The sequence below is a fragment of the Bubalus bubalis genome, chromosome 12 (genome assembly GCF_019923935.1).
Source record: "Bubalus bubalis isolate 160015118507 breed Murrah chromosome 12, NDDB_SH_1, whole genome shotgun sequence".
NCBI classification, from domain to species: domain Eukaryota; kingdom Metazoa; phylum Chordata; class Mammalia; order Artiodactyla; family Bovidae; genus Bubalus; species Bubalus bubalis.
In genome coordinates, this window is record NC_059168.1 from 4687418 (window position 1) to 4703421 (window position 16004).

General features: G+C 45.2%; 1 protein-coding gene across 9 annotated transcripts in view; it reads right to left on the reverse strand.

The window, feature by feature from the left end:
• Positions 1 to 16004, reverse strand: part of AFF3 (AF4/FMR2 family member 3) — a 582175-nt gene that overhangs the window by 129707 nt on the left and 436464 nt on the right. For all 9 annotated transcript variants that reach the window (XM_044925651.2, XM_044925654.2, XM_044925653.2 and 6 more), the window contains one exon: positions 4812 to 4863. In XM_044925651.2, the coding sequence (XP_044781586.1) occupies positions 4812 to 4863 (52 nt within the window). The remainder of the gene's footprint in view (positions 1 to 4811; positions 4864 to 16004) is intronic.

A 16004-nucleotide genomic window follows, 5' to 3' on the forward strand; every position in this document is an offset into this window, starting at 1 on the left:
AGAAAGATGGTACTGATGAACCTATTTGCAGGACAGCAATGGAGATGCAGACATAGAAAACAAACATGTGGACACAGTGGAGGAAAGAAAGGGTGGGATGAATTGAGAGAATAGCATGGAAACATATACATCACCAATGTAAAATAGATAGCCAGTAGGAATATGCTGTATGGTGCAAGAAGCTCAAATCAGGTGCTCTGTGACAACCTAGGGGGGCGGGATGGTGGGAGGTGAGAGTGAGGTTCCAGAGGGAGGGGACATGGGTATACCTATGGCTGATTCATACTGATGTAGGACAGAGACTAATGCAATATTGTAAAGCAGTTATTCTCCAATTAAAAATAAACAAGTTAAAAAAAAAGAATGAAGCAGGGGCTATCACTATAGATTCAGACTTCAAGTGGACAATGAAGTAATACAACTCTACACACATAAATATGACAATTTAAATGACATCGTGGACACTACTTCCTGAGCAATCCAGTGGTTAAGACTTCGCCTTCCAACCCAAGGGCTGCAGGTTCAACCCCTAGTTGGGGAACTAAGATCCCACATGCCTGGGGTCAAAACCCAAAACATAAAACAGAAACACTGTGTAAAATAGATGACCAGGGCAAGTTTGATGCGTGAAGAAGGGCACCCAAAGCCAGCGCTCTGGGACAACCCAGAGGGATAGGGTGGGGAGGGAGGTGGGAGGGGGGACACATGTATACACATGCGCCCCGATTCATGTTGCTGTATGGCAAAAACCACCACAATGTTGTAAAGTAATCATCCTCCAATTAAAATAAATACATTAATTAAAAAAAATGGTCCATGTCAAAAAATCTTAAAAAAAAAAAAAAATGACACAACGGATTAATTACTTGAAAAGCACATACCACCATAACCTACCCAATGTGAAATGACCTGAGCAGCCCTTTAACTATCAAGAAAATAGAGTATTTAAGTTTCTAAAAGTCTCCAAGCCCATGTGGTTTCCCTGGAGAATTCTGACAAACATTTAAAGAAGAATTAACATTAATCTTATACAATTGCTTCAAGAACAAGAAGAGCAGAAAACACTTAGCAATTCATGTTATAAGCCAGCATTACCCTTATGTCAAAACCAGACACAGACAATACAGAAAAAGAAACCTTTGGACCAGTATTCCTCATGAATATAAAAAGACAAGCACGTGAGGAAATGTAGAGCAAAAGGAATTCTCTACCATTGCTGGGGGCAGAGTCAGAAGGTACAACCATTTTGGGAAAATGGTTTGGGATAATCTGCTCCAATTGAACATCCTGCAGCATTTTCACTCTTGGGGACAGACCCAACAAGAATGTTCCCGCATGCTCCCCAAAGACTTGTACAAGAACGTTAGTAACAACACTATGGCAATAGCCCTAATGGCCCTTGTGCCTGTCAGCAGTAGGCTGGGTAAGCAAAGGATAGTGTATGCACAGGATGGATTAGGAGCCAGCAATGGAAATGCGTGAACTTCACTGATATGCAGTATCATGCATGAGTCTTATACACAAAGTGCTGAGTGACAGAAGCCAGACACTACAGCACGCAGTCAGAATCCTACTGATGTCAATGTGAAAGGCGAATACAATTGAGATATGGTATTAGAAATCAGGAGTAGTTACTCTGGAAAGAGATGTGGGAGACCCCGGAGACTGGCCATGTGTGTATCTTGATTTGGGTGCTGCTTACATGGGTGTGGTTTACGAATACTCATCAAGTCATGCTCTGAGGTTATGTTTAACTTTTATTGTGCATGAGTGCTAAGTCACTTCACTTGTGTCCGGCTCTTTGGAACTCCATGGACCTTTGCCTGCCAGGCTCCTTGGTCCATGGAATTCTCCAGGCAAGAATACTGGAGTGGGTTGCCATGCCCTCCTCCAGGGGATCTTTCTGACTCAGAGATCAAACCCACATCTCTTATGTCTCATGCATTGGCAGGCAGGTTCTTTACCACGAATGCCACCTGGGAAGTCCAACTTTTCATCTGGTATATTCAACTGTGGTGGTTTAGTTGCTAAGTTGTGTCCAACTCTTGCAACCCTGTGGACTGTAGCCTGCTGGGCTCCTCTGTCCATGGGATTCTCCAGGTAGTTGATGTAAAAAGAAGGAAAAAGCCTGTTGGATCTGGTGATATGAAGATTACAGGTGAGCACAAGTTGTGAGGAGGTGGCGGGCTGCAGGGATCTCATGTTAATTCCAGTTCTACATGAGCAGCACTGGAGCACAGAGCAGTTCAGGGACTGGGGCAAGGTTGCAGAGCTACTGGGGAGCAGAGCAGGGAGTTGAAGCCAGGGCTGCTGAGCCCGCGCTCACTCAGTAAACTGGCCTGTCTCTGATTTTGAGAGCACAAAGGCTGTGAGGATAAAGGAACATTAGACAGGAATATGCAAATGCATTTCAGTCTGAGGCTACTTTTTGAAAAACACACAGGTGGAGCAACTCTATGGTCTTGTGGAAGTCCCTTTATCACAGCAGCAACACAGGCTGGTGACCAACAATCTCAGGACGACCTGGTGTCATGCAAGAAAAGGCCAAGGATTTCAGTGCACTGCATTTACCAAGGCAGGGAAAACTTCTTGAAAGATTTGGGGCTAAGGGACAGACTCTGATTATATCTGCAAAACTCACTTACGTAAGATGTTTAATTATCTCTCCATACCAGAGGAAGGCGATTGTGTATGAGAGCTGTGTGTGTGCACAGCCTCCACTCTTTTGGGGGCACAATCATATTTTGGTCTTGAAGAGAAAACAAAATTCTGTATCATCAGTCTTTATTTATCTACTTTCCTTTTTTTCTTTTGAAAAACTTTATTATTTATTTATTTGGCTGTGCCGGTCTTAGTTGCGGCATGTAGGAGCTTCAGTTGCTGCCTGCGGGATCAGATTTGGGTCCCCTGATTGAAAGTGTGGAGTCTTAGCCACTGAACCACCAGGAAAGTCCCATTAGTCTTTTTTTAGAAGCATGAGAATTATTATTTTGTGATTATATAAAGGCCAAGCTACACACACACACACACACACACACACATAAAGGATAACATATATTCAGCGTTAGGACAATCACTAAACTGCCATATACAAAACCACGGTCTGGAGTCTTAATTACAAGGGAGGATTAGGGTATGAAAATCGTTCATTCTGCCCTTGCAAATGACAGGAAGATGTGTAAATGTAGGGACCAAAAGCAAGAAGAAAGACCTGACCAGTATATTCACAGAACAGTATTTTCTATGGCTACAGAGTGGAAAGGAGTAGCTGATAAAGCAAAATGGGTAAACTGAAAGTTTCCACTGCCTTAGACAATTTGGTCCATCCTTCAATTTTTAAACTGTATTTTCAGTAGAAATATTTTCTGGTAATAATCCAGGAAATTCTTTCCAAATTAACTTGCTGAATGAAATAGTCTGTAAACCACTTTTTCAATATGAAGTATACACAATCTACATGTTTGCTGTACATTCCACATTAAGTACACTATGGAATGTACTTAATCTGAACGTCCACTGGGGAAAAAGACACAAGAGATGAGATCATTTGCTTATAGATACAAAGATGATGACCAACATGACCCACTCACTCCTTAGTTCTGCCAAGATCATCAGGTTGTGGATGTCTGGCCTGCTGGGTGCACCCAGAAACAGATGGATCCATCTCTAAATAACCAAAAGCCTGAATGGTCCTCCTTGCTCAAAACTCCTTCCCTTGGGCCTTTCTTTGCTGGCCCATCTAGTTTCAAATTGCATTGAGCTCTGTCTTGTACTCAGTCTGTTCTTCGATGCCTCACCTTCTCTTATGGGGTGGGAGGCTCTTCTGTGACCCCACAGCTCAGATGCTCTTCCTGGATATTTCCTTTGACTTTGATCTCTCCTTGGTACACTCTCTCGGTACCTTATTTGTGTTTGGATGTCTAGACGGCTGCGTGACCTGAGTGGCATTCCCTGATACCTCTGCATAAAATTCACTATTCCAAGATCAACCGAACAGTACACGTGTCTTGTATCACATGTAAAAATGACACAGAAAACCTCTCTGAATTGTCTTTCTACCAATCACATTTACCCCAGCTTGACACAATACAAAATAGGTGATGAGAAAAAGGAAATGGAAGCGGAGGAAAATCTGTCTTTCAAGTTTTCAAACTTGCTTTAAAATACAAACATTTCCTGAAATGCAGAAGTGAAAGTGATGAATGTTAAGTGGGTATTTTTTCACCTTAACTGACTGATCAGAAGAGTATTTATAAACCCCTGACTGATGTCTGGAGCTGATAAATCAACACCAGAGGAGAACGTTTCAAGCACATTTATCACTTAAGACAAACAGGCTATTCTGAGTGTGATTATTTTTTATTCATCACTCTAGCTTACCTCCGCATTCGCTCCTGCTCAGTGTTAATAGCATCTGTGGAAGACTTCTCAATATTTAATGCTACAGCGTGCTTACTGCATGCTGATGAGGTGAAACTCACACGTTTGATCTCCAGAAAGCCAGTAACCTTTCCAAAAAAAGTTTCTATCTCACACTGAAGCCTGATCCCAGGCGGCTTCCATGTAAATAGCTGCTGTTGGCTTCAACACCATGAAGATACAGAATTACAGCTTTAAGGGAAATTAAAGGCCAAGATATTTATATTTGAACAGACTGGCTGAACAGCACAGAATCCTGTCATCAGCAGAGGACACCCAGCAGCCAAGGGTATTGCAATCTAGCATCCATATGACTCAACACCCAGGACCGTCTACTCAGTCAGTGTTACCATGTCACATTCAAAGAACTGCAACATGAAAGAAAATCTTACCTGTTCATTCTCCTCTTCATCGCTGCTTAGCTTAAGGTCATCTTCTAGCATTCTGAAAGAGGGAATACAAAGATACAGATACTTAGCAAACTCAAGAGACTTCAGCACCAAAATACCTGTGTTAGAGCAACGCTTCAGTAATGAGTGTAGATTTTGTTGTTCAGTCGCTAAGTTGTCTCTGACTCTTTGCAGCCCTATGGACTGGAGATCAAACCAGTCAATGCTAAAGGAAAGCAACCCTGAATATTCACTGGAAGGACTGATGCTAAAGTTGAAACTCCAATACTTTGGCCACCTGATATGAAGAGCTGACTCATTGGAAAAGACACTGTTTCTAGGAAAGATTGAGGGCAGGAGGAGAAGGGGGCGATAAAGGATGAGATGGTTGGATATCATCATCAACTCGATGGACATGGGCTTGAGCAAACTCTAGGAGATAGTGAAGGATAGGGAATGAATGTATTAGATTTCCTTATTGAAAAAATGTTTCCTTTCAAGCCCTTTTCCTCCAATGCCACATTATGAAAATGAACCCTCAGGACAGCCATAGGACATGACAGGAAGCTTCAAGAATACGAAGTTTTAAACAATCAGAATCAAACGGGTGCTTTTCCTTGTGAAATTTTAATTCCATAATTATTTGTTCATTGTTTCCCATGTGGCAGGGGCTTGGCCATATCTCTATTATTATTGGCGGGAAACAGAGGAGGAGAATGGGCAGAACCTTGCCAAGAGCTAGAAAATAGTAAACTTCAGTTCTCGATGCAGCTGTTTGGTGTTCCCCATCAAAGATCTGGAGAAAAATCACTGTCTGACCATCCTCCTGGATGGGGAAAAATCAAGTAGCAGGAAACTTTCTGAAATATCTCGTCCCTCAGGTGCGTCATGACAGATCCAGTGGGAAAGCATATTTTTGGATCCATGAAAGTTAAATCCATGCTTTCAAACTGTGGTGCTGGAGAAGACTCTTGAAAGTGCCTTGGACTGTAAGAAGAAACTAAAGGAAATCAATCAACCCTGGATATTCATTGGAAGGACTGATGCTGAAGCTGAAGCTTCAATAATTTGGCTACCTGATGCAAGGAGCCGACTCATTGGAAAAGCCCCTGATGCTGGGTAAGACTGAGGGCAGGAGGAGATGGGGATGACAGAAGATGAGACGGTTGGATGGCATCATTGACTCAATGGACATGAGTTTGAGTGAGCTCTGGGGGACAGTGAAGGACAGGGAAGCCTGGTGCACCGCAGTCCATGCGGTCACAAAGAGCTGGACACAGCTTAGTGACTGAACAATGAAAAGTGAAAAGTCAAAAATTAAAAAAAAATCTGAAAAAGAATAGATACATGTATATGTATAACTGAATCACTTTGCTGTACACCTGAAACTAACATAATATTGTAAATCAACTATACTCAAATGTCCAGGTTTGATGCACGATACTGGATGCTTGGGGCTGGTGCACTGGGATGACCCAGAGGGATGGTATGGGGAGGGAGGAGGGAGGAGGGTTCAGGATGGGGAGCACATGTATACCTGTGGCAGATTCATTTTGATATATGGCAAAACCAATACAATATTGTAAAGTTAAATAAAATTAAAAAAAATACAGGATGATGATAGATATATAAAAAATTAAATTTTAAAAAGAAACAAAATTCAAATGTTATTATTTCTGATGATGAAACTGTACTCTTATCAGCACTGCTGATTTATTTCTTTATAGAATAATTGCTTTCACAGGACGTCATTCAAAAGAAATCTCACTAAGAAGCACATCTAAACCCAGATGAGTGGAAAACTGCTCTGCCTGAAGCAAGGGGGAGAGTCCATTTTGGGACGGACACCGGGGCTCCAGGGATCAGTCTGGAGGCCACTGAGTCCCTGTGCTCGAGAGGCCTCGCTGTCCTCTCTGAAGTTACCTTCATAGTCCAAAGCCTGGGACTCCCCTGGTGGCCCAGGGGTAAGGCTCTGTGCCCCGATGCGGAGGGCCCAGGCCCCATCCCTGGTTGGGGAACTGGATCCACGTGACACAATTAAGGGCCCAGATGCTGCAGCTGAGATCCAGTGCAGCCAAATAAATAAAATAAATATCTTTTTTAAAAGTCCAAAACCTGACCCCTAAAATGTATTGTTTCCTTTAAAAGTTACTTATAGGCCTATTGTTGATAAATTCCTCTGATTATTTAACAATTTATTTTTTGAAAGAAACCGTTTTAAAAGTCTTTATTGAATTTGTTACAATATTGCTTTTGTTTTACACTTTGGTGTGTGTGTTTTGTTTTGTTTTTCCCGGCCAGGAGGTATGTGGGAGCTTAGCTCCCTGACCAGGAATTGAACCACCACCTCTTGCCTTGAAAGGCAGAGTCTTAACCACCAGAAATGGAAGTCCCTTCTGAATAGTTGTAGTAATTTCAGTGACTTTTGGGATAAGCTTGGGGTAAAGATCTGCCAGGGCAGGGTGTGGGCTCAGTTCTGCCCCAAACAGCCCCTCACCAGCCCCATTTCCCTCTTGGTAAAGTGAAGGGTTATAAAGCTGGGCATCTGCAAGGTCCAGTCCTGTTTTATTTTTGTTTATTTATTTATTTATTATTTTTTTTATTTTTTTAAATTTTGATGATTTTATTTTATTTATTTATTTTTTTAATTTTATTTTATTTTTAAACTTTACATAATTGTATTAGTTTTGCCAAATATCAAAATGAATCCGCCACAGGTATACATGTGTTTAGATTCTTTGAGTCCACAAGATAAATTTCAGGCACCTCATTTCCTAAAGCAGAAAAACTCTTGCATTTGTTCTAAAGAGCACGACTGTGAAGTTTCCGAGCAATTTTCCTGTACCATATAAGCCAACACCATTAGGGCACCAAATCCCCCCGCAGTTGTGGCCATTCTACCAGTAGCAAGTGGTACCCTTCTTTATTACTTAAGCCAGAAGCAAACAAGCCAAGCATCAGCAAAGACTGCACAGCTGCTCTGTAACTGCCTCTACATCTGTGTGGCTTATCACTCATTTCCCCCAACCTCATGAATTCGTACGTGGGCCTCCCAGAGAAGAGACACCATTGGGCTTTATTAGAGCATGGCTGGGACTGTGTGTCCTTTGTCCTGGGACCCTAGTGACCAGCCGGGTGGTGGCACAGAGTACAATACCCCTTGGTTGCCTGGGCACCTATCACAAGATGACTTTCCTACCTAAAGGCATGGTTGCTTTCTGATGAAAAGGACAGCTTCTTTCCCCCACTGCCTGTCTTGGGGTCAAGTGCCACCTGAAATTTGGTTTAATCTCGAGGACTGCTCTGTAAGCACTGAGGGTGGGAAGGTGGAGGGAAGGACACATCATGGTTAAGAAGGCCTTGTTAGATGGAAGTCATGTCAAGGGTGACTGAGGAGTTCATCTCTGTATGGACAACAATGTGTACAGATTTGAAGGTCACTGTCAACCAGAGGAAGACACTCCGACATGCCCAGAGCCAGGGTTTTTAGCTTGATTGCACACCAGTTTTCTGTGAGCTGGTCCCTGGGAGCTGTGCAGAGAAAAGAGTGTGTGGCCGCTTGCCTCTGAGAATCCAATTAAAGTCCAGAATGTCTTGAAATAGGAGAACCTGGCGGTGGGAACACCGAGTTCAACAGCTTATCCACACTGCACAGCACCCCGGGAAGCCTCTGCCAGCAGCACCTGGGACCGCAGTTCTGCAGACAGTCACCACCACCCGGAGCTCAGATGCCAAGAGGCACATGCTGAGGCGACTCAGGCTCAAGGCCCCCCGAGAACACGCCCGGCCCTTCTGCTTTGTCCTGGCCACAGCAGAGTCCTTGTGACTCAACTTCCAAAGCACAGCGCTTGTCCCTTTCAATGCTGGGAAATGTCAACGTGGCTTCTTAGCCTGAGGAGGACCTGAAGAGTATCTGAGGTTAGAGAGGAAAAGAGAAAAGCTGGGACCACTTAAGACCCTCAGAACCGTCCCCACTGGGTGCAGACTGTGGCTGGAGGCCACCCTCCACCCATATCCACACACACCATCAGAGCAGTCTGCCCCAGCTCCAGTCCCACCCATTGACGACATATTTATCATCTATTTTCTTTTTTTTTTTTTTAAATTTTATTTTATTTTTAAACTTTACGTAACTGTATTAGATTTGCCAAATATCAAAATGAATCCGCCACAGGTTTACATGTGTTCTATCATCTATTTTCTAAAGGAAATAGATGAGCTTAAGTAAGTTAAACAACAATAAGTAACAACAAAAGCTTTAAACCAAGCGTGAAAGAAAATGCAAGCTAAGTGTTGGTGAGGACTCAGGGCAGGGGTGAAGGCCGACTCCAGCACTCTGAAGCACTGAGCTCGGTGACTGGGGCAGAAGAGGAGGGCTTGTGCTAGAGCACCATTGGCTCGCAGGGCACCCCGGGCACGCCTGCATCTCTAAACCCCTCCAGCTGGGCCCCACCAGGCTCCCCTCTCCACGTCCGTCGGCCCCTCCCCTATACATCCCTGCAGTGGCCTCCCAGGTATCCTGCTCCTGTCCAACAGTAGCAGCTCCCAAGGTGGCAGGCCTGCTGAGCACTTTCTAGACGTGACCTCATTCAATCCCACAGCATCTCCTTGAGGTGGATGCTGCCGGGGCAGCGGTCCTCAGGGGTCAGACCATGCACTCTGAAGTCAGACCACCCTGGGAGGAATCCTGGCTTTGCATTCAGCAGGTCCTTTCTCAGTGGGTTTCCTGAGAAATCATTACACAATCCTTGGAAAGGGCTTAGTGCAGAAGCCGGTCCAGAACCAACATTCAACACATGTTCATTTTTCATGAATATTCCTCCTTTACCTCTGAGGATAAAGCCTTGGAGCATTTAGGAAACTTGCATGTGTCAGCAATTTGGGACAGAAGATGTTTCTGTAATAATGCCTTCAAACTAAGCCATTTGCTCATTTCCAGGCCATCCTGAGAAGAAAAGATGACGTTTTCTGGAGATTGTGGAAGGGGAACATATTTCAGGATATAATTGCTGCCATGGGTGATGGATCTGATGTGACTTTATGTCTACAGAGGACAAAAGGCATAGTCATCAGTCTGAGTGCACGGGAGATATGTCCTGGAGCCTGTGGTTGGCCACATGACAGAGTCCCTTAGCAGGGCTCACAATCTGATGACAATAGGGATGCTGAGATAAAACAGTTGATAAAATAAAACTCTGAAAATGAAGGCCAGAGAGCAAAGGTGCAGCCAGAGGTGCAGCGAAACCTGGACTTCACGTCCTGAGTGCCCAAGGAACTGTCCCACCGTGTCTGGACCACTTCTGGTCAGTACCTGGTGGTGACTTCACTGTGGAGTGTGGTCGGGCAGCTGAGAACCAGGACCCTGCAGGACTGAGGCGGGACTTTATTTTAAACGCGCATCTAGGTGATTCAGATCCTGTTCGTTTCTCACTGGGACAATGTGTAGACAACAGTTTCTTAACATTATTGTCCCAGGAAGGTTACAACATGCCCCCTGAGCAGCTGAGTGTGTGTGAACGCTCAGTTGTGTCTGACACTTTAGCGACGCCGTGGACTGTAGCCCACCAGGCTCCTCTGTCCATGGGATTTCCTGGGCAAGAATACCGGAGTGTTTTTCCTACTCTAGGGGATGTTCTTGACCCCGTGATCGAATCTGTGTCTCCTGCACTATTTTATTGCTATACCACCATGTGGAAGCTGTGCAGAGAAGAGGGTGTGTGGTCGTCTGCCTCTGAGTTCTGATGGGGAACCCAGTACAAACACTTCCCTTCACAGTTGGCCAATCCCACCTCGGGTGGACCGCTGTTTCTGGAAGTGAAGGATGAATGAGAACATTGCCTCACCACTGACAGCAGGATCGCCATCCAAACTCCCAATCACTTACTCATTCCGTCTTCTGCATTCTTTCGTGGTGGGCACCTATCCTTGGAAAGCATACTGTCTTCCAGGGCTGGTTCTTCTCACACATGACATTCAAACCAGTACCAGCATTTTTAAGGGCCTTAACATTTTGAAGGTCTGGCATAACCAATTGTCATGGAACTCAATTGCCTCATCTGAAGGTAAGGCTATCAGAAAAGTGAGGATTTCAATACAACCCTTGCAATTTGGACAGAGGAGCCTGGCGGGTCACAGTCTAGAGGGCTGCAGAGTCAGACATGACTGAAGTAACTTAGTATGAAGCATGCACTTGCAACTTCAATATTTGAAGATGGTAACTCTGGCTCAGTGGTAAAGAATCTGCCAGGCAGACCCCTTGGTGGGGAAGATCCCCTGGAGGAGGAAATGGCAACCCACTCCAGTATTCCTGCCTGGGAAACCCCATGGACAGGGGAGACTGGCGGGCTATAGTCCGTGGGGTTGTCAAGATTCATACACGACTGAGCTCTCACACACACACAGCTTTATGTTGTGGCTGCTGCTTATATTTTTGATGTTCACAATTCCTCAGGAAGCAGAAATAGTAGCCTACCCTTCACAGATGGCCAGCTGCTCCTAGGGCTCATCTTTTTACACAGGTATTGCAAACAGCCACATTAACTACCTTCAAATATGATGGCAGTCATTTCACACAGCACTGGTTTTTAATTAATAGTATTTCCCTGGAATTGCTTGTCATTTGGGACCTTTATCAGATCTGAATCCTTTAGTCTTTTAACGTTCATTTCATGTTCTTAATGGCTTCTTAAAAATCGGATTTTTAATTGGGCTGTTTGGTTTGCAGATTTGTTTCTATAGCTGGTGCTTCTACGATCTCCACCTGTTTGAGATTTAAAGCCAAAGACAAATGCTTATGACTCCCTATTAAACATATTCATATATGCAAATATCTATTCTAACAATTAGCTGTGGTATGTCAAACCTACCTGTCACGCAAGTTTATCCCTCTGAAGGAATTCCCTGAGCCTTCCTCTCTGCTGCTTGGAACACAGGAGGGGAACTTATAAAACTCATCTCCTTGTTTCTGAAGTCCACTGCTCTGTCAAGGTTAGCACTACCATCTGCCTGGGCTTATTTTCACTAACAGGTGACACCCTTCCTCTCTGCGTTTGTTCAGAAGAATTCAGCTTGTGCCATTCCCCAGTTAACTGAGAACCCAGGTGGCCTAGGGCAGGCTCAGCCAGAGTTGGGGATGTAGTGCATCCAGGTCACAAGTGAGGGAACTTAGTCTGGAAGCCAGTGTAGAGATCAGGAACAAGACAAAGGGTGGTCTATACAGACAGCCTGAGACTCTTCCAACTTTAAGTCTATCCTACCCAGGGGAGGTAAAGATGTCATGTCGACATCTTTCAAAGCGATGCTGGTTCATGGGAAGATGGCATCTGCTCACATAAGTCTTTCTGGATCCCCTCTTTCCAGGATTGATTCTAGCTGTTCATGAAATCGCAAACTCTCTTCTGAACTCTTTCATCCATGTGCACTCTGGGGTGAAAGAGTCCTATAGCTTTCTTGTGTATGGCCTCATTTTTTCTTAAGGACCTTAAGTTCCAATGGTCCTTTTCTTCTACTGAGTCTACCTGCCGTCTTGATACAGGCCTGTCTTCTCTAGGGGACAGTATCTCATTTCCTACCACTTAAGACCCTCGCAAAAGCCACCCCCATTTAGGAATCCTGCCAGACCCTAGTGAGACAGTCAAGCAGATAGTCTCATGCGTGTGTGTGCTTAGTCGTTCAGTTTTGTCCGACTCTTTGCAGAGGACCGTCAGGCCCTCTGTCCATGGGATTCGCCAGGCAAGAGTATGGAGTGGGTTGCATACCCTTCTCCAGGGGATCTTCCTGCCCCGGGGATTGAACCCAGATATCCTGCATTGCAGGGAAGCCCAGGTAGTCTATTATCTGGTATCAATACATTAGTATAGAATAAGTGGAAATCAAAGGAAGGTGAAAAGCAACACTAATACAAGGATGCAGCCTGTGGCTCTGGAGTGGGGGGTGGGATGGGGTTGGTAGCACTGAGTCTGAGTTCTTTCCCTAACCAGCTCTGTGAACTTGGCAAATCAGTCACTCATTCTGGACATGGTTCCCTCAGCTCTAAAATTAAGCTGGGATAAAATGAACTCTACAAACTCTTGTGGCTCTAAATTCTGACTCTGCCTCTACCAATGGGTGGAAAGTCCAGTCAGACTGTTGGGAGTTTAGCGAGTTCCCTGGATCTGAGTTGACACGACTCATTTAAAAGTAAAACTGCCAGGTTGATTAAAGGGTCCAAGTTCCACCCTGGAGCCAGGAGCCTGGAGCGAAGTCCAGTTATTTCTTTGAATGTCTACTTCCTCACATGTCAGGTGAAACATTTCACATGATTTACATAAAAATGAACACGGCAGTGCCTTTAGATGGTAGAGTGCTATAGAATGTTTGACTATTTCTAGAAACATCTCAGATATGCAGATGACACCACCCTAATGGCAGAAAGCAAAGCAGAACTAAAAGCCTTTTGATAAAGGTGAAAAAGGAGAGTGAAAAAGTTGGCTTAAAATTCAACATTAAAAAATCTAAGATCATGGCATCCAGTCTCATTGCCTCATGAAAAGTAGATGGGGAAAAAATGGAAATGGTGACAGATTTTATTTTCTTGGGCTCCAAAAGCACTGTGGATGGTGACTGCAGCCACAAAATTAAAAGACATTTACTCCTTGGGAGAAAAACTCTGACATACCTAGACAGTGTATTAAAAATCAGAGACATCACTTTGCTGACATAGGTCTGTATTAGTTTTTCCAATAGTACGTACAGATGTGAGAGTTGGATCATAAAGAAGGCTGAGCACCAAAGAATTTATGCTTTCAAATTGTGGTGCTGGAGAAGACTCTTGAGAGTCCTTAGGACAACAAGGAGATCAAACCAGACAATCCTAAAGGAAATGAACCCTAAATATTCACTGGAAGGACTGACGCTACAGCTGAAGCTCCAATATTTTGGCCACCCAATGCCAAAATATTGGCATCACCTTTTCCTCATTGGAAAAGTCCCTGATGCTGGGAAAGATTGAGGGCAGGAAGAGAAGGGGGCAGCAGAGGATGAGATGGTTGGATGTCATCATTGACTCAATGGACATGAGTTGGAGGAAATTCTGGGAGATCGTGAAGGACAGGAAAGCCTGGTGTGCTTCAGTCCACTGGGTCACAAAGAGTCAGACACAACTTATCAACTGAATAACAATAAGAAACATCTCTCGTGTGATACGGTGTAAAGGACGGAGCCTTGCCGGCAAGCACCAGCTACACTGAGTCTATAATAACTGAGCATCTTCCCAGGAACAAAGGTTCTTGTGCCAGGTGGTCATGAGAACTGGACCGGGAGGTAGTGGCAGCTCCCCACCTGGCTCGAGGCCAGGGAAGTGTTCTTTCTTCTGTTATAAACTAACCCGTTGTCTCTAGATATTTTCTATATTCTTCCTTATTATAGTGGAATGTGATCCCAAACACACATCTATCAGCTTAGGGGCAGTTTAAAAAAACTAGACTCATATTTTTCTTTTCTCCTAAGAGCATCTACAAATAAAATCAGACGGCACATATGCTAAATGATGAGCAGAGCAGCACAGCAATTTGCCGAGAACCCCGAACAAGCCTTCGCCAAGCGCTCTAGGCTCTGTTCCGTGCAGCACTGGAAGCATACGTCCTCTTAAACACTCTGTCCCTGCAGGAGCCTTCATTCTTTCTAAGGAACAATGTGTCCCCGAGCTCCACGGCAAAGGCACATTTAGAAAAGCACGTAGTCACAGGCCATTCTTCCAAGTAACTGAAACAAGGAGCTGGCGGCCAAGTATACTGAGCAGTTCCTCGCTGGATCAGTCTTCCGGGGCAGCAAGGACCCCGAGGTGCTGTGGCAGAATGTTTACAGAGGAAAGCAAACTTGGCAGGCCTGTTATTCTGACCTCCAGCACCTAGGGCAGCAGGAAGCTCCCTGCACAGGAGCCTTGGGACTCAAAGCCGGGCCAGCGGTTCTTAGACACCTGAGGGCTTGTTAAGACACAGGCAGCTGGGCCCGCCTCCAGGTGTGGGAACGCGCCCCCCCATATTTGCATTTTTAATAAGTCCCCGGGTGATGCAGAGGCTGCCGGCCAGAGGCCAAGCTTTGAGAAGCCCTGGGCTAGGCCGTAACCTCCTGCCCACAAAGGTTTATTACATCTCGAGTCAGCCATCGAGAGCAGAGAGCCTGTGGGATGGTCCCTCGAGTCTCCTCTGAGGACTTACTGGGGCCTGTGGTCTGGGTCGGGGGGCCTGCGGCCCTGACGCTCAGACACACCCCAGTGTGAATTCCTCCCCAGATCTCTCACAGTTTGACCTGGGCCAAAGGGTGGGATCCTAGAGAGAACCAGGGAGAACTCCTCTCACTCACTCCCACATCTGCTAGGGAAAAGAGCTCATTCACCCGACCAGCTGAGCCTGACTCACTGGATGCAAGCTCTCAAGGCTCGCACCTGCCCTCAGAATGCTGGGTTAGCCAGGCATGGAGACCGGTGACCCAGGGAGCCCCCGAGCAAGGCACTAGAGGAGGAGGGCCGTGCTGGCCTCAGACTCCTGCAGGGGTCGGCTGGAGTTGAGGAAGGTGATGCCCTGGCATGGTGGGCCTGGGGATGGAGGGAGATTATATCCTGCACCCCCATGGTGTTCTTTCTGAAAAGTCACACACACACACACACATACACACACACACACAGTTCAAGACTCCCCCTGAAGATAAACTATCCGGGGAAATGTCTCCCTCCTTCCTTCCCTACCTACTTACTTCCCAGTCTGGCCCCCAGAGTCACCACTGTCTGTAGTTCCTTATGTATGATTTCAGAGTTTATGCATTAACCAGCAAATATGAATGCAGCACCATGGGCCCCTTAGAGTTGTGCTCAGTCGAGTTCGACTCTTTGCCACCCCCTGGACTGTAGCCCGCCAGGCTCCTCTGTCCATGGGGTTTTCCAGGCAGGAATACTGGAGTGGGCTGCCATTTCCTCCTCCAGAGGATCTTCCCGACCCAGGGATCGAACCTGCGTCTCCTGTATCTCCTGCATTGGCAGGCAGATTTTTTACAACGTGAGCCACCTAGGAAGTCCCAGTTCAAGCCTAACAGGCCATTAAAATGTTCTAATAGCCATGTGAAAAAAAGTAAAAACAGGTAAAATTAATTTTACAACATATTCAATATATATAAATCAATGTTATCATTTCAATGTGATAACATACACATTTTCAGGGCTCA